The sequence below is a fragment of the Opisthocomus hoazin genome, chromosome 5, assembly GCF_030867145.1.
Source record: "Opisthocomus hoazin isolate bOpiHoa1 chromosome 5, bOpiHoa1.hap1, whole genome shotgun sequence".
Taxonomy (NCBI): domain Eukaryota; kingdom Metazoa; phylum Chordata; class Aves; order Opisthocomiformes; family Opisthocomidae; genus Opisthocomus; species Opisthocomus hoazin.
The window spans coordinates 55282181-55299834 of NC_134418.1; the positions used below are offsets into that span (position 1 = coordinate 55282181).

The following is a 17654-nucleotide window of genomic DNA, read 5'->3' on the forward strand; positions in this document are numbered from 1 at the left end:
TGCTGCAGCTCTGCGCTCCTGGAATCCTGTCAAAAACAGTGCTATACTCCTGACTATATCTAGACTTGCAAGCAGAAATACAGCCTCATTTTAACAAAAAGATGAGTTCTGATAATGCTTGTCTGATTATTTGAATTATTGCCATCACTACATCAAGCTGGGTGTTGTCTGTGCTCATGTCGTGCCAGCCCTTCCCTGCAGTACAGCAAGACCAAGGACTTTCTGTCACCTGCAATATACTTAAGAAGTCACACAGAGGGGGAAGCTGTTATGTTGCTTCACATGATGCACGTGACCATCAGCAGCATCCAAGCTAATTCTCTCCATGGCTTATTAGTGCTTTTTATCTGATGACTGTCAGTGCAGGGCTCAGAGGAGGACTCTGATACCTGGCTCTGTCATTCCAGTAGGAAATAAAATTCAGCACTAATCCTGCAGCCTCACCCAGGGCAGAACACCCAGCGTAGCAGGGATTAGAGCAATTCTCCTGAGTGGTCCTGATCCCACATTCAGCCCTGTATCACAGCCCCTCTGGGTAGCCAGGTGGCATACTGTCTGTCCCAACAAGTGATACTGTCTGTCCATACCGTCTGCTAACCAAGTCCTTGGGAACTAGCTCGATTCAGACAGACCATCGTTTCTACTGTCTCTGATTCATTTCTGCAGTGCTAAATACAGTGTCTCCTCAAAGCCTTTGCATTACTCTTCCGGGGTCGGTAAAGACCCTCACCCAGTGATGCCTTTTGCCGGGGGAAAATTCTAAAACCCGGTTTCTTGTGTGTTTTCCAGCACGTTTGCAGCTTTGCAAGTGTCGGAAATCATTGTAACAAGGGAAAGAAAGTGCTTTTATGCACGAAATCACTAAATCCGTCTCCCTCTTGGGAGCAGCATTAACTAGTCTCTTAAATACAGTTCCAAATCCCTTGATCTACTGGGATTTATGACCTCACCCAGAAAGCAAGGGGTGAAGCCAGGCAATGACCAGGGAGCAGAGGAAACAGCCTCAACCACTCTAAATAAAAGGGCTGGGAAGAGAGTAGCCAAAGGAGGTGGTGGCTGAAGTAACTTGTTTTGTTGTGACTGAGTGAGATTTCTGTATATCTGCTATGAAGGATGGATATATGTAAAAATGTTTCCCTGGATGGGCAGTTAATGAGGCAACCTGGTTGGTTTTGGTTGGTTTATTTTTGGCACCTGTGTGACTCAATGACAGGTGTATAACACTTCAATTCCCTTGTGCTAACGTTACATGCACAGCCTCTCATGTCACAGAATCACAGAATCACAGAATGGTAGGGGTTGGAAGGGACCTCTGTGGGTCATCTAGTCCAACTTCCCTGCCGAAGCAGGGTCACCTACAGTAAGCTGTAGAGGACCTTGTCCAGGCAGGTCTTGAATATCTCCAGAGAAGGAGACTCCACAACCTCCCTGGGCAGCCTGTTCCAGTGCTCCATCACCCTCAGAGGGAAGAAATTCTTCCTCATGTTCAGACGGAACTTCCTGTGCTTCAGTTTGTGCCCATTGCCCCTTGTCCTGTTGCTGGGCACCACTGAAAAGAGCTTGGCCCCATCCTCCTGACACCCACCCTTCAGCACCAGACCTGTGTTTGTGCCTGCCCCCTAGGCTGTGTGATTGCTTCTATACTTTACATAATCAGATTCCAAAAGTTGTGAGCTATGTGACCTGGCAGTGGTGGAAATGTGGCTCTGAGGGATTTTTGTATCAGATTGTGATTTACTTTCCTTTCCAGCAACTGGAAACCCATGCTGCTTTCCTCAGCTGTCTATCTTGAAAAGGTACTTTTGTTATTCTCGTGAGGACAAGCTTCCATTGTCTTACTCTGTGGCAACTTCATTGCGTATTTATAAGGAGGAACAGATGTTTCACTCACATACCAATGAAGAACAGGTGTGGAGAATAAAATTATCTCCTTCTGATTCAGTATTGTTTCTTTTTCTTCACACTAGCTTCTCTGTGAAGCTTATCCATTCCCCTGTTGGCCAGCTGCTCAGACTGTAGTGGAAGAGCCAGGCTGTACTCCCTCCCACGCATGCTGCCCCAAAAACATCTGGCTTTAACCGCCCTGTTCTCATCAACACCCAGAAGTACAAAACAGATGACTTTTTGCAGCTGTGTGAAGGTGGTAGTGAGGGAACCTGAATCGATATGCCTGATTGCACAAATGGTGTCAGGATACTGTCCTGTTTTAGACTTGTGCTGATGGATTTGAGGTATTTTGAGTATAGGTAGCCTCGGCTGTTGGCTCTAGGAGCAGCATGTTGCTTAGATGGAAATTGGGTATTGATTTTCAGAGGGATTCCTGTACTATAGTACTGCAATTAGACTTCTAGTTAAACAGGTTAATAGTTTACTCAGGATTCACCGGTATGTTTTGAAATGCTAGAAGTGGTTCTATCTTATTACATGTAGTTAGACTTTATTCTTTCATCAAGAGTGGCTTTAATGGTTGTCAAATTACACAGAAATAGCATTAGTGTTCTCACATATGGAAAGTGGAGCAAGTATAAAAAATGCACTGATATGAATGTTTATTACAACAGAAAGCTTTTAAAAAGTGACCATCAGCTAAATAACCTCAAAGTTGTATGAACAAGGCCCTAAGTTTCAAACACTGTTTTGTTTGGGATATTACCCAGCACATGACTACTAACTTCTGTGCTTTGGGTGCATCCGTCAGTGACTGTTTTTGTTGAAAAGAAACCAACAGGCTGAAAAGGCAGGCTCTTACTGCATCTATATGATGTCCCTCTACTCATCTAAACAGCAGAATGATAACGTTTCCCTACCATCCCATTCTGAAGTTAAATGTTTAATAATGTTAATACTTCAGGTGCAATGGGTCATTCTGGTTCTGAAATGTACTTTTTATGAAGTGAACTGTGCTACTTCTTTTTACAACCTAGCTATTTTTAGAGCTGGACTCCAACATTTTAAATACAACATAACTTAAATTGCACCATTGCTTGTGCCTGGTAGCTGTAAGTTACTTCTCTACAATGAAAAAGGAACCTACTCTATTAAAATGCTCAAAGTGCTAATGTACACAGGATTAATTTGCAAGACAATATACAGGCACCCAACAGTTTAGCTGTTCAGATCCTTCATATTTATTCTGCTGCCATCCAAGAGAAGTGCTGTTCTTTCTAGAATCTGACTGTGAGGTCTCAGTTCACAGTTTGCTGAGGCTATTCCTGTGGTGGTCATTTTTCCAAAGTGGTGAGAGGTACACTCATGTCAGTTGCTTTGTCATCTCGTCAGAAGTCGTTCTCAGCGCCATTATGCCATGAATTCCTGTCTTTGAATCCTGATCAACAATACACCTGTACAGTACTTCTTGTCAAGGTCTTAATTTCGTTTTTCTTGGTATTTTCCAGAAGGCAATCTTAATGTTTCTTTCAAAGAGCTTTCAGAATGAGAGTATAATCTGAGAAACCAGTAGAAGGAAAGAGTGCCATGAACAAAGGCAATGTGCACGTCATAGGAGCAACATGAGACCTCTTGTCTTGCACTACTTTAAAGAAATAATGAATTTATTTGACATACCATTTTCTCTAAAGTTGTGCTAATGATGATTACTACAGTGCTTCCTTTTCATATTCTGGAAGTTTCAGTGCAAAAAGAAGAAATCAGTTTACCAGAAGTATTTTGACAGTTATTAAAGAAACATTCACAATTCAGGAGACCTGAATACAGTAACCTCTTAATAAAAATAAAATCCAATGCTCCTGTAAGATATTCTCCTGTTATTACTATGTCTGGGTACAAGACAGGACAAGACTTCAGTTTCCATAACCAGAAATTTTCTGGATTAGTATTTAGCCTCTGTCCAGCCCCTTCACTGCCTAACTTTCTGTCAGGAAGAAGTGTACAAGAGCTCATATTAACACTATAAACAGACTATCTAACATCCTTTGTACAAATTTTACAAGTGGCTCAACAATGTGGCTTTTGAAATCATACTTCTTTCCAAAGTATATATGTGGCAGCACCATGAAGTGTTACACCCATTACTGGTAGCTTACAGCTCAGCATATGACGGCTTCTGCTGAGATTAGATATTTTATGCAAGGTACTTAAAAGCAAGCAAACCTATGACAGCTCCTAATTCTTAAGTAGTATTAACTGAAGACAAAACAATAAAATGTTATCTTGTATGCTAAAATAGAACATAAGAGCATAGCCTTGGAGTTTGACTACAGGTAAGTGTTGCTGAACACATTTCTTCAACCTGGAAGCATCCTTCCGCACTCCCTACTGCATCTCTAATAGAAGGTTTGCAAAACTTTTCATAGCCACAAAAGTGATATCTGGCATGTTTCAGGACTGGCAGTTTTTCTTGAAACTCTAATAATTTCCTTGGCTCCAGTTTTGGACTTCAGAGTAGGCTGTTTTTTGTGTCAAGGAAGAAGCTGCCTTTCCTCAAAGAGAAAGCCACAGACTTCCTGGTCATAGCACCAAAACCTCAGCATCCCTTGAGGCAAGTCCCCACTCTTAAAAGTGAGACTTATGACAGAGCACCAGGGTACCACATGGGTGCCTACAAAGATAAGGCAGGGCTGAGGTCTAGCTGGGAAGTCAATCCACAGTGTGATAGTCCTTCAACAGGCACAGGCTGTGACAAAATGTGAAGAAGGGAGTAAAAGCCCAATCTGATCCTAAATAGGGCTCCAATATGTTAAGGGTGTGGGTGGAGGTCCCAGGTGAGGCTGATCAGGGCCATAAAGACCTGTTAGGGCACTCAGGGCCTGACATTAAAGTGCAAAAATGGCTTTTGTTTCTCGTAAAGCATTTGAAAAAGGCTTGTGTGTGCTGGGGCAGGGATGTGGGGGTGAGATTCAGTGTTTCTAACAGTGCTAAGAGATCTTGAACAATGACTTTGATAAGGACTTCAATGAGGAATAAAAAGGTAAGTTTTGCCCAAGGACTGACTACCACAATCAGCTGTGATGACTTCAAAACAAGGAAGGGAAAGTATTAAGTTGCTTGTTTAGCAGCAAATATAAAAGTGCTTAGCAGGAGACTCCCTTAAGAAATTCATAGTATCTTTAGCCAGGCAGCACCTGGCAAGATCTAAATTACAGGTGAGGCAAGCACCAGAGATAAGAAAAAGCAAGGTTAGTGAAAGGCATGATGTGCAAACAACTTCGATAACTGTTTGAAAAATGTATGATAGTTACAGAAATTTCTGCATGGCTATTGTATATGTGGAACAGAATTACAAAAGTGTTCAGCTCCATAACGACACAGTGAGTCGGGAACCTAACATTCTCACTTTAGTGATAATTTGTGGTGGGTTGGTCTGTACAGCACTGCACAGAGCTGCGTAGGGACACTCAAGCATTTCTGAATGATCTGGTAGGCAGTCACCTACTTAATACGCCGTATTGTTCCTATTTCAAATGAACTCCCTTCATTATCCACTTGTGTGGCACAACAACGCAGCCAGGAGAGATGTGTCACAGTGGGAGTAAGAATTCAGTATTCTTTGTAGCCTTGCAGTCTTTGAAGGTGTAGAAATCACCATAAAGTGTGCTTTTGCTTTGGTACTGCAGGATAAGTAGAAAGAGTTGGGTCCAACAACTGAGAAATCAGGACTATCAGTGAAGCTGAAAGAGTGTGTGGATGCACTTTGCAGTTTCTGCTGGGCTGCAGAAGTGGCTGGGCTGGCTGAAAGAATAGTTGCTCATAGGGTGTGCCTTATCAGCGAGCCTTGGAAGTCATGAGGGTGTTGAAAGCATGTGGAAGACACAGGCACCACAGAGCTTCTGTGAGTGCACCATATAAATAGTGACTTAAGACATCTGTTCTGGGGAAGAAAAAACTTTTTAAGCTCTAGAGTGGGTTAAGACTTCAGGGCCACAGGAAGAAGATATGCACAGGTTCAGTAGGATCGCATACCTTTTTAATTCCAGGCATGGGACACAACTGTGGGGGATCTGTGTGACACATGCTGTATTAGTAACATGGCCTGGAGAGGAGGGAATTAATTGTTCAGCTCTTGGTACCTGCAGGAAGCAAGGACTGCATGGATTGTTCCTTCCAAAGGAGCTCTGTGGGGGCTGTATTTCTGAAACCCAAACGCTGCACCTGCAGGAGGAGCAGGAAAACAGATCCTGTGTATTTCAAAGGGTGCTTATTTGACCTCTGCCGCTTGCCTAAGAGTAGAATTGGATGCTTGATTTCCACCTTGGATGTAGGACTGATTCTTCTCAGAGTTCAGTGCTAGGACTAGCTAAATAGGCATTGGACCAGAAGCAGCAAAGAAAGGAAGAGTCTTTCTGTGCATCCTCACTTGCTCGCTCATGTGGCAGCTGGGAGTAGTTTGGCCTTTGATATCTGTCTCCTACTTCATAGACAGATAGAAAAAGTTTAACTAGGACTTACAGCGAGCATTAATATAAGCTAGGTCAGCTGTAACATTAACAGAAAGATTGGACATGTTTTCCATTGTTAGACAGCTTTTCCAAAGGAATCTAGCTGCTCACATCACTCCCACTATTAGAAATTCAGTAAGTGCAATAGCTGGTTTCCAAGGACACTAGACTTCTTTGACTTTTTGCATTCTTCAGACTCTTTCTTCTTGTTTTATTATTCATGTCACTAAAATTTCCCTTGTTCCAGTACTGGACTCCAAACTTTCAAAGTGTTTTTTGGGTTATACTCAATCTGCACAATCAAATGTTTATACAATCCCTTCTACTGAAGTCATTAGTGCTCATTCTCTCTTCCTTCCTGCTTTTTATTTTTCCTTATCAGAACTATTTTATAAGCTGGAATAATCAAGCCCTGTTTCGTTAGGCCTGCAACTAATGTTTTTGTTTCAGCACCTGTTCCTCTCCTACTGAAAGGGCAGGGATGCATTGGAAGTCAAATGCTGATGCTCTGCTTTGGTTTGGGGGCTTTTAAGCCAAAAGTTTTAACAACAGTGGGGTTCTGTCATGTCAGTAAGAGCAGGATCTGTTGTTCTGAAAGTGTTGGTATCAGGAGATGCCTGTCTTGTGTTCCTGGAGGCAAAGTCCTTTTCTTACAGTATGGACAGAAACCCTCATTTGTTATCTGTGCTTTCCTCTCATTCTAACCTTGAAGATTTTTGCAGGAAAGATAATGCAGCTTCCATTTAATTAGTTACCTGACTGCAAGATTTTAATGATCTCTGTGAGACTAAGTCCCTTTTTCCTAAAGCACAGCAACACTGCAAAATAGAGAAGTGTGTTATATGCCATAAAATCTACCAATGCTAATTATTTTTGATCAAAAGACACCTGTATGAAGTGTACATGATTGCTTTGCAGACATTTGTACGTGAGCATTTTCTCTGTCTCATGACTGCAGTAAAGACGGGTCAGATCCTGTCACTGTTATGCCACTTGAGATACCAAGGAAATAGAAGACCGATGTAAACACTAACCCTGAAGTTACTGCTGAAGTGCAGAACTGTCAGGGAGAACAGAAGCTAACACAGATACTTGATTTCAAACGAAGAGGTATAGATTATTCACTGAAACTGGTCTGATTTAATGCTAGGGATCAATCTGATCCTCATTTGCCTCCAACAGAAAGTTTTAGGTACCACCTCCCCTCTGGAATTAGCAGCTTTTACATCCCAATATACCTCAAGTTTGCTTCTCTTTGCCTGAAAGTATGCTTGTAGGTTACAGAGTGCTATGTAAAAGTTACGATTTATAACCATGCAAACTTAATGACTGCCATCTTAGTCTCTCAGATACTGCAGTGACAAATCTGTTACAGCACCACTGTATTAGGCACACCTGTATTCAAAAAAGCAATTAAGCTTTATCTTCACCTAATAAATGGCAATATCTCAATGGCCTCGAGATTTAGACCATCAGCCCTATGCATCTTAACATTTCATTGATACCCTCTATTGCTGAATTTATGGGAAGTCGCAGTGACTGGGAAAACCAAACAGTCAGGGAAACATTGTGCATTCTGAAGGCTGATGAACCCACGGTCTAGGTTATACAAGCTGCTCCGTTATAGATTTCCTTTGAGCTTGGACAAACTGCAGAACATCTCAACCTTTCAGGGCTTCATCAATGTCTAAAGTTTCCATGGAAATCTGTCAGACGAACATATGTGGAGAAACTGAACTGGCGCATGTAGATGTGACTGTAAGTAATGTGATATTTTTCTGTGTTGTAGATCTGTGGCTTGGATATCAGTAATCAGGCTGGTACAACAGACAATTTGTTAAGATACTGCTTTCTACACCACTTTTTTTGGTAGCATGTAAGGGCAGTTAATTGCATTGTGCATGTAAGCTTGTCTGAGCAAGGAAAATGCTATTTATTCCACATTTGCACACATGAGCTTTTGTCTGCATAAGAGCATTTCTCTTTTGAACAGCTCCGCTAACTTATTATCAGGTCCTCTCTTTGCAATGCATTTGACAGCAAAGACTCGACAACTGATTTTAGAGCTCAGCTACCTTGGAATTGTGCTGGGATATTACAGTTGTACCTTAGTCCCTGGGAATATCATTGCACCAGTGTGCTTCCTGGTCCATATCTAAGGAAAAATTGTCTTAGTTTTGCATAATCCTCACCTTTAAATCCTTGAATTTTGAAATAGAAAATTCCTAGGTAGATATCTGTGTATTTAAAATATCTATGTTCATATGATGCTCTCTATATCTAAATTCTTTATTACTCATTTAACTGCAGTGCCTTCCTGTTCTTATTTCCAAAGTGTCATAGTGTGATGCAGCTGAATAGCAAGAAACCTTCCCTTTTAATTCAGCTGTCAGCAATTCTTTGGCTGGAGAAAGACTTAGCTGTGGCTGGATGACGTGGTTTCATGTGCTGCAGCTAGCATTCTGAGCTTGGGGCAGAAGATGAGCACTGGGTACAATTTGCTTGTGTGGCTGATGTGGGGCTAGGGCAGAATCCTTGCTGGTGCGAGTCACTGTCCAAAGGGGAAGAAGATCTCTGAGCAGAGGTGAACACCGGAGAGGTACAAGGGCTGTTTGCTTCCTGCTAACAAGTTGACAGCTGCTGATTATTAGTACTGCTGTGGACTAACACTAAACGTGCTTCTTTGTAAAAGGTGAAAGGGAGGCTCCCTCAAGAGATCAGGGCACCCCATTGCCCTTGTCTGTATTTTATGTCCCTCTTGAACACTGCCCTCTCTCCTATGCTGTTGACTAGATGAGGAGCACATTAACTCTGAATCCAGATGTGAAGGTAGCAAGAAAATCTTCTAGAGACAGGGGTTTGAATGTGCACTGTTGTTGCCACGCTAAAGATCCGATCCTTATTGTTAGTGTCTTTAGACGTTCTTACAGCACAAGAAATACAGAGATATTTGCAGATACAGCAGAGTATTTACTACATGTTGCAAAGTGACATATATACTCGTAGCATCAGATCAATTTTTCCGTACTGTCTAAATGAAGCAATATTCATATAGGACAGATTTATATCAGAAAATTCCATTTACTTCTTTCATACTTTAAAGAGATGTAGTCTAAGTTTAAAGGATGCAGTAATATTTAATTTCATCAGAGTATGTCCTACTCCTTAGATATCCTTGCATTAGAGATCAGTATTATTGCTAATACAGGTTAGTCTTAGAAAACTTAAAGGCAGCCATAAAAACTTTAACATAAGGAAGTTCAGCTCAGGAATAGCTTCAGCTGTTGCAACACTAAGAAATACAGAGGGAGTGGTAAGACCAGACCAGAAATCAGAGATTTCATCTGTTCTGTAATTTGGTGCTGACACTAGTTGGCAGGGAGATAATCATTAACAGGATTAATGCAGTAAAGATTATACCATCTATGTGATATTTTTTTACTCTTCCGCTAGCATGACAACCTTTAAGTAACTTTCCCTGATGAACACAAACTTAGATGAAAGAGGAGGATTGCGGGAAGTATTCTGAGGCAAGGACCTATTTCTTTGTCAATCCACTTTCACAGAATCACAGAATGGTAGGGGTTGGAAGGGACCTCTGTGGGCCATCTAGTCCAACTCCCCTGCCGAAGCAGGGACACCTACAGCAGGCTGCAAAGGACCTTGTCCAGGCGGGTCTTGAATATCTCCAGAGAAGGAGAGACTCCACAACCTCCCTGGGCAGCCTGTTCCAGTGCTCCGTCACCCTCAGAGGGAAGAAGTTCTTCCTCCTTTTCAGACGGAACTTCCTATGCTTCAGTTTGTGCCCATTGCCCCTTGTCCTGTTGCTGGGCACCACTGAAAAGAGTTTGGCCCCATCCTCCTGACACCCACCCTTCAGATATTTGTAAGCATTTATTAGGTTCCCTTGCAGCCTTCTCGTCTTCAGGCTGAACAAGCCCAGCTCCCTCAGCCTCTCCTCGTAGGAGAGATGTTCCAGTCCCCTCACCATCCTCGTAGCCCTCCACTGGACTCTCTCCAGTAGCTCCTCATCTTTCTTGAAGTGGGGAGCCCAGAACTGGACACAGCACTCCAGATGGGGCCTCACTCGGGCAGTGTAGAGGGGAAGGAGAACCTCCCTCGACCTACTGGCCACACTTCTCCTAATGCACCCCAGGATGCCATTGGCCTTCTTGGCAGCCAGGGCACACTGCTGGCTCATGGTTAACCTGTCGTCCACCAGGACACCCAGGTCCCTCTCCACAGAGCTGCTCTCCAGCAGGTCCGCCCCAAGCCTATACTGATGCATGGGGTTGTTCCTCCCCATATGTTCAGAAGCCCTGCTTGTTGTTTTTGACATCCCTTGCCAGATTCAATTCCAGGTGGGCCTTGGCCTTCCTCGTTGCATCCCTGCATGCTCTGACCACATTCCTGTATTCTTCCCAAGTAGGGGATGCCCACTGAGCAATGCAGAAAGCACAAAACACAGCGGTGGTGTGAAAATGTTAAGGAACAAAGATGGAGTTCTGGGGAAAGTCCATCTCCGGGCTCTGTTGCTGGGGTTGGTCCTCTTTCTCCCTCTCCCCTAACAAGAGGCAGCCTTCCCATTTTGGAAAGAGCAGAGATGCACTTGTCCTCCTCATCGCAGCGGCCCAGGGAGAGCTGCAGACAGAGGGAGGGACTGACCGGGGATGCCCCACGCACGGCGAAAGCCACTCAGCCCCCGACCCCGGCACAGTGGCTCAGGGACCGCCTGGCCAGGCAGATGGCAACCCTGCCAACTGTGCCGATCGCAAACCCCGGACACCACTGCTTCCCCACAAAAGCGCCGGCCAAAAAGCTCTTGGCCCCGCCCCTCCGCCGGGCCCCGCCCACTGTCCATTGGGGTCCCACTGCTGGCAGTTGCAGCCAGCAGCCCCCCGAGCCAGCAGCACCCAGCTCTGCGGCCACGCAGCAGCGCGCAGGAGGCAGCCTCTGGCCCAGCAGCGCTGCCCCGGCACCGGTACCAGCACCCCGCTGCCCGTCCTCGCTCTCGCCGCCTGCCTCGCGTCCTCGCTGCCCGCCGAGGGCCCTCCTGGCCCGGGCAGGATGGGCCAGGCCAGCTGCTGCTGCAGCTCCAGGTGGGCTCTCCCTGGGGCTCGGGGACACGCGGCCACGGCCGCCACCCGCACCAGCACCCGCCTTGCTCATGCCCGCCGCTCTCTGCTCTGCTCTGCTCTGCAGGGAGGCTCTCAGCGACGCCGAGGCCGTGCTGAGCACGGACGTGCGGCTGAGCCGGGGCCGCAGGAGGAGCGAGAGGCGCCTTCTCCTCCTCCCGCAGGAACTGCCCGTCGCCAAGCTGCAGAAAGAGCCTCTGAGCGCGGCTGCCTTTCCCCCAGCCCTGGCCCCACCACCAGCCCAGGGACAGCCGGGCACCAGCCCCACGCCCCGACACCTTGCTGCTGGAGGCACCAGTGCCCGGCCCAAGGGCAGGCGGGGGACACGCCTCTGGCCACGGGGACCCCCACCAGCCCACCTCCAGCTCCCGGCCTGCCTCTCCTCTCTGCAGGTGGGGCACCACCCTGTGCCCACAGCTCCGCCTGGCCCTGCACCAGCTCTGGGTGCTGAGCGGCGGGAAGGAGGCGCCGGCCGAGGGACACCAGGACGACGACAAAGAGGAAGGCAACGATGAGGATGGGGCCTCCTTCATCCTCGCCTGGCCCTCCGGCTCCTGTGTTGCCACTTTCGAGTGAGTCCGAGAATCCTTAAGGTTGGAAAAGACCTCTAAGACCATCAAGCCCAAATGTCAACCCAACACCACCATGCCTGCTAAACCGTGTCCCCAAGGGCCACATCTACACATATTTGAACACCTCCAGGGATGGTGACTCCACCACCTCCCCGGGCAGCCTGTTCCAATGCTTGACCTTCCAGTTAGGGTGTTGGTCGTGGTGCCACTTCCCATGGTGGTGCATGAAAGGTTCCCAAGCATGGCCACACCATCCTGGCAATGGCCTCTGCCAAGCGTGCAGAGCTTGGGCAGGGCACGGGCAGCACGGTGGCATGGAGGGCTGGGGGCACTGCCACCTCCTGCCTCCCCTGGTCTCATTTTGCTCCCCAGAAAGGAAAGAGAAGGGCAGAAGCAGCTGCTCTGCCAGAGTGGAGGGACCCAGGCCTTGCACTGTGCCTCTGTCCTGCCCCACGGGGCTTCGTCCTGCCCCTGTGTCCTTCCCCACGGGGCAGGGCTCTGCAGGCACCCGCCCCTCACCATGGGCTGGAGATTCAGCAGAGCCTGACGCTGCTTCTGCTCTTTCTTCAGCTCCCGGGCGCTGAAGGGAGCTCTGGCTGCGCACACTGCTGGGGTAAGACGGGGCCATGCTCCAGGCGCAGCCGGACGGGGGAACACAGCTCCCCAGATGGAGAGAGGTGCGCCCGTGCCTGCGGGCAGCTCTTGGGCACAGCTGCCCCACAAGAGAGAAGAGGCAGCGTGGGGCTCAGACAGCTCTCTCCCTCTCCCTTCCCGGGCCACAGGACACCAGAAGGACCAAACAGAGCTCGAGTCACCCGGCTGCCGTCGATCAAGCTCCTGCAGAAGAAGCTGAGCCGCCGCCATGCCGTGAGTGTCTCTCCGCTCTGGCCTCTGTCCCGGAGCACTGCTCCTGCAGCCGAGCAGCACAGACATCGCTGCTCACCTGCTTGCCCTGCTTCTCTCTTGCCCAGTGGAGGACACTCAGTGCCAGGAGCGTGGAGAGGCTGCTGGACGGCCAGGCCGAGGTGAGAACGGCTGCCTTTCCCCTGCCTCTGGCTTTGCCGGGGTGCCAGGGATGTGGGTGAGTGGGGTGGGCTCGTGTCGGAAGAAAGGAGGGAGGGTCCTGCGGTGCCACTCGGGGAGCAGAGAGGTTGCGGAGCCACCAGGAACGCTGGCACATCCTCACTGGTGCTGCTGGGAGGAAACCTGCTGCGTGGGGCAGAGAGCCCGGGAGGGCAGAGGGTCCCAGCTCTGCCACGCTCGGGCTGCTGCTGCCGCCTGGCAGCTCGCCGGTGGCCCTTTCTGCCGCGGGGCTGCTCTCTAAGCGCAGCCTGGTTCTTTCAGGCTGATCCCAAGCAAGGGCCTCCAACGGCCCCATCTGGAAACAGAGCGGGACTCTGCCGCTCCACAGGTGAGTTTTGCAAGAGAGGAAACGTCCTGCAACTGCTTCAGCCGTGCTCACTTGTCCCCTGAGTGTCACCATGCAGGTGTGGCACCCCCAGGGAGGACGTCACCTGGACAAGCAAGGATCCGCGCTGGGCAGCGGCCGCCGGACGTGGTTCTGCAGGGACACGGAGCCTCTGCTGCTGCCCACAGCTCGGTGAAGGGCAGGGCGAGGGCTGCCGCAGGCCGTCCCGCTGGCACGACCGCTCTCAGGAGCCTCTGAGCCAGAGCCTCTGAGCCAGAGCCGTGCTTCCAGCTGCCGGCTCCCTGCCCGTCCTGCCGCCCCGCTCAGCACCGCGCTGCAGCCAGGCCAGGCCAGGGCAGGACAGGGCAGGGCAGGCCGCGGGAGGGCTGGCCTGGCCATCTCCATTGACGGGCTCTTGCTCCCTTTTCCTTTGCAGCACGAGGCAGCAGCAGCAGCAGGAGGAGGGGGCTGCCCTGGCCCTTTGCTCTGTGGTGCAGCCCGGCCGCTGCGCGGCTGCCAGGGCAGGGGGGCTCCGGCTGCAGCAGGGCCCTCTTTGGGCAGCCCCTGGCAGCCCTCTGCCCGCAGGACGGCACGCTGCCCCAGCCCATCCAGGTAAGGCAGCCCGCACACGGGGTCCACAGCCCTCCCTGCGCCTGCTCCGCAGAGCTGCTGGGCGGCCCCAGGGCTGCGCGGATGGGACATTGGGCTCTTCACCCACGGCTCACGCTTCTGGTCCCAGCCCCTTGGTGGAAAGACGGAGCCCAGCCTGGGGCAGAGCTCTGGCCCCGGCCAACGCTCTTGCAAAGCATCTCCTCAGCCAAGTCACTGTCCTGATGCATCTCTTGCAGGACCTGCTGGCTGTCCTGCACCAGCAAGGACCGACGACAGAGGGGATATTCCGCCTTGCTGCCAGCGCGACAGCCTGCCGGGAGCTGAGGGAGGCCCCGGACCACGGCGTGGATGTCGACTTGGGAAGCCAGCCCGCCCTCCTGCTGGCCGTCATCTTGAAGGTGAACCCTTCTCACCTGCAGCTCTAACAGCTCCTGGCTGGCCTGGAGGCTTCCAAGGCTCTCCTGGAGCCCTTGGCATGGCAGGACTTCCTCCGAAACATCCCTGACAAGCTCCTTGTGACCCACCTCTACGAGGAATGGATGCAAGCCATGGAGAAGACAAGCAGGCAGGCAAAGGTGGAAGAACTGAAAGCGTAAGTGTGGCCAGCAGCCTGCCTGTTGAGCGGGGACTGGGAGAGGCCTGGGACTTGCCTCAAAAGGGATGGTCTCCTTCCAAAGCTGTGTTCTCTGCCAGCTCGCTCTTGCTGGGCTGGGGTTACATGCTGGGGCAAAGGGCACGCACAGGGAGCCTTCCCTTATGGGGGCTTGGGGGAAATCGGGAGCTGGCAAGCAGCGCTGTGCTTCCTTCCTTGAAAGCTGCACAACACAGCCGCTGGCTCCCACCTGCCTTGGGCAAGCTTCGCGGACGGCTGTGGGCAACGCCTGCTTTATTAACGTTCTGTTGCTCTTCCCTTAGGGTGGCCGAGAAGTTGCCTGCGGCCACTCTCCTCCTCCTCAAGTGGCTGCTCTCGCTGCTCCAGCACATTGGCCGCAACGTCTCCACCAGCAGAATGACCTCCAGTAACCTGGCCATCTGCCTCGGGCCAAACCTCTTGAGCCCGGCCAGCAGGGTCCTGCTTCCACTCAGGGCCGTGCTGGAGGCGACTGCAAAGGTATGCTGGATTGACCAGCCGGCTGTGGCCTTCCCACACCATCAGAGCTTGGCTCCTCACAGCTCCCTGGCAGCCCCCTCTCTCCACCAGATCATGGTGGGCTGGCTGCCTGGAACATCAGCCCCACACCAACGGCCTTCTGCGCAGACGCGAGGCTCAGGAGAGGGAAAGGCTGCCTGGCACATTTGCAGGCACCTGGGTTCACAGCAAGGCTTTGATGTCTGCAGGTGAACGTACTGGTGGAGTTTATGATTGAAAACTGCCATGTAATCTGTGAGGAGGAGACGGCTGGCCTCTCCTGTCCGTTGGCCAAGGAGTCACCAGCCCCCACGGACAGATCCACAGGTAAGAGCAGGAACTGAGACTTCTCACAGGGTACCAGCATCCTCAATGTCCCAAAGACCACCAGTGCGGGGCTTTGGCTGCGTTTTGCTTTAGGTGGTTTTGCCTTCCAAGAAGTCCCTTTGCTGCACCTGCTTTTCCTTTCTAGACCTGCATTTGGAAGAGAAAAGTGGCCCGGCAGGCAGAGCACACGACGACCAGCAGGCAAAAGCCATTCTGCACGCAGCCCCCTCTCTGCTGGACGTCCTTCAAGAAGCTGGGGCAGACACAGCAGCGGAGTCTGAAATGGCAGAGGTAGGTCAGCTCCACCAACACTGGGACAGTCACTCTCGGGTAGGACGGTCATTTCTGATGAGGCCAAGCGGCTGCTGGGCCTCCTCTGCTGCCTTTGGGGTTCCTTCTCCCCACCCCCGCTATGATACATTGGAAGGAATATTGGAAACGTTGTTTCTCCAGTGCTTTAGGCACGGACTTCATCAGCCCAAATACCTTCAAAAACACAGAGGGGAGTAGCTGTCCACTGGAGAGGGCTTTTGCTTGCATCCTGCTTCATCACATCTTCACCATGTCTATTTTGGGGCGGGTGGGCTGTGCAAAATGAGGATGATGCAAATCCGTGTCTTCTCAGTAGAGCCAAGGTGGCAATGTGGCAATCAGTCGCTTCCTACTCCCGGTCGTCTCTTGTCACCTGCTAACTCCCAAATTTCTGCTTTAGGCACCTCCAGCTTTGCCTCCAACCACCCCCCACAGCGCGGCACAGTCCCAGGTACGCCCAGAACCACTGACGAGCTTCCCAGAAGAAAGAAGGTAAAATGAGCTCGCTTTGGTTCAAATAAGAACGGACTCCAGCGGATGGTGGCTTTCCCTATCTAACCACGCTGTGGCCTTCAAAGGTGTGCAGGCTCTCCTCAGAACAGCAAAAGTCGAAGAACCAGAAAGAGAAAAGAGGCCTGGGGAGACGACAGGGAAAGCCCACCACCAACAAAAAGGAGGAAGAGAGAAAATGTTTGGGGACGTCGCAAACTGAGAAAACACAGGAAGCTCCAGCAGACCAAGAAGCCCAGGTGGGTACCAGGCTCTGCTGCCCGTCTTTCCCAGCTCCCAACATTGCTCTGAGTCGGTCCAACTCGCTGGCAAGGGACGGCGAGGGATGGTGCTGCGCAGGGTGTGTAAAGAACTCCACGCCAGCTGCCCGGGGGCTCCCCATCGAGCCCTGCTGCGTGGCACAGGGGCACTGGGCATCTCTGCCTGCGCCCAGTGCTCGAAGGGCATCACCCATGGGGATCAGGCACCAGAGCCACCCCGCAGTCAGTGCCAGCAACAGCTGTGTGTTCTGGGCCTCCAAAAATTCCTTGGCAACCGTGTTCCCCAAAGAGAGGGGAGCCCAGTCCTGCCTGCTGCTGCCTCTGTGGGTTTGTCAGTTCTTTCTGGCTCTGTCGTTGTAGGTGCCGCTTTCCTGTTTCTGCCTGAGCCCATGAGACTCCTGGGTCCCCACGCCCCCACGCTCTCGATGTTTGCAATAAAATAATCTTTGCTCTCTTCCAACTGTGTCTGCCATATGATGTTCTGGACTGGGGAGATGTCACAAAATCTGTGGGTTGAGCCAAAGACAGTAGAATAATTCAATTAAAAAGTACATTAAAAAGAACCACACCAAGAAGCAGAGAGGAAACTAAAGCCCAAGCCAAACAAACGACGCACAGCAAAGCAATTGCTCACCACCACTGACTGATGCCCAGCCACTCCCTCAGCAAGGGCACCCCTCGACAGCCTCCAGCCCCCCAGTCTGAATGCTGAGCACCACGTCACATGCTGTGGGACCTCCCTCTGGTTAAGGGGGGGGTCAGCTGTCCCAGATGTGCCCCCTCCCAGCTCCTTCGCCCCTCCCAGCCTTCTTGCTGGCGGGGCAGGCAAAAGAGCCTTGACGCCGTGCCAGCACTGCTCAGCAAGAACTAGCGCATCCCTGGGTTAGCAACGCTGTTCTCAGCTCACAAGCAAACCAGAGCCCCACACTAACCACTGGGAAGAAATCTAAATCTATCCCAGCCAAAACTAGTACACGAGGGTGGGCGTCACAAG

The 17654-nt window shown here is 50.3% G+C and overlaps 1 protein-coding gene and 1 long non-coding RNA gene across 2 annotated transcripts; both read left to right on the plus strand.

The window, feature by feature from the left end:
- Nucleotides 1–11922: 11922 nt before the first annotated feature.
- Nucleotides 11923–12955, plus strand: LOC142361340 (uncharacterized). The gene is made up of 3 exons (XR_012763926.1): nucleotides 11923–12102; nucleotides 12673–12715; nucleotides 12885–12955. It is a non-coding gene; the product is annotated as an uncharacterized LOC142361340 (long non-coding RNA).
- A 9-nt stretch (nucleotides 12956–12964) lies between these two features.
- Nucleotides 12965–17114, plus strand: LOC142361504 (T-cell activation Rho GTPase-activating protein-like). The gene is made up of 11 exons (XM_075422101.1): nucleotides 12965–12969; nucleotides 13447–13589; nucleotides 13947–14122; nucleotides 14359–14520; nucleotides 14605–14714; nucleotides 15038–15329; nucleotides 15461–15578; nucleotides 15724–15869; nucleotides 16291–16382; nucleotides 16469–16639; nucleotides 17021–17114. Exons 1-11 carry the CDS (start codon nucleotides 12965–12967, stop codon nucleotides 17043–17045), a joined length of 1440 nt encoding a protein of 479 aa, XP_075278216.1. The 3' UTR covers nucleotides 17046–17114.
- Nucleotides 17115–17654: the final 540 nt, after the last annotated feature.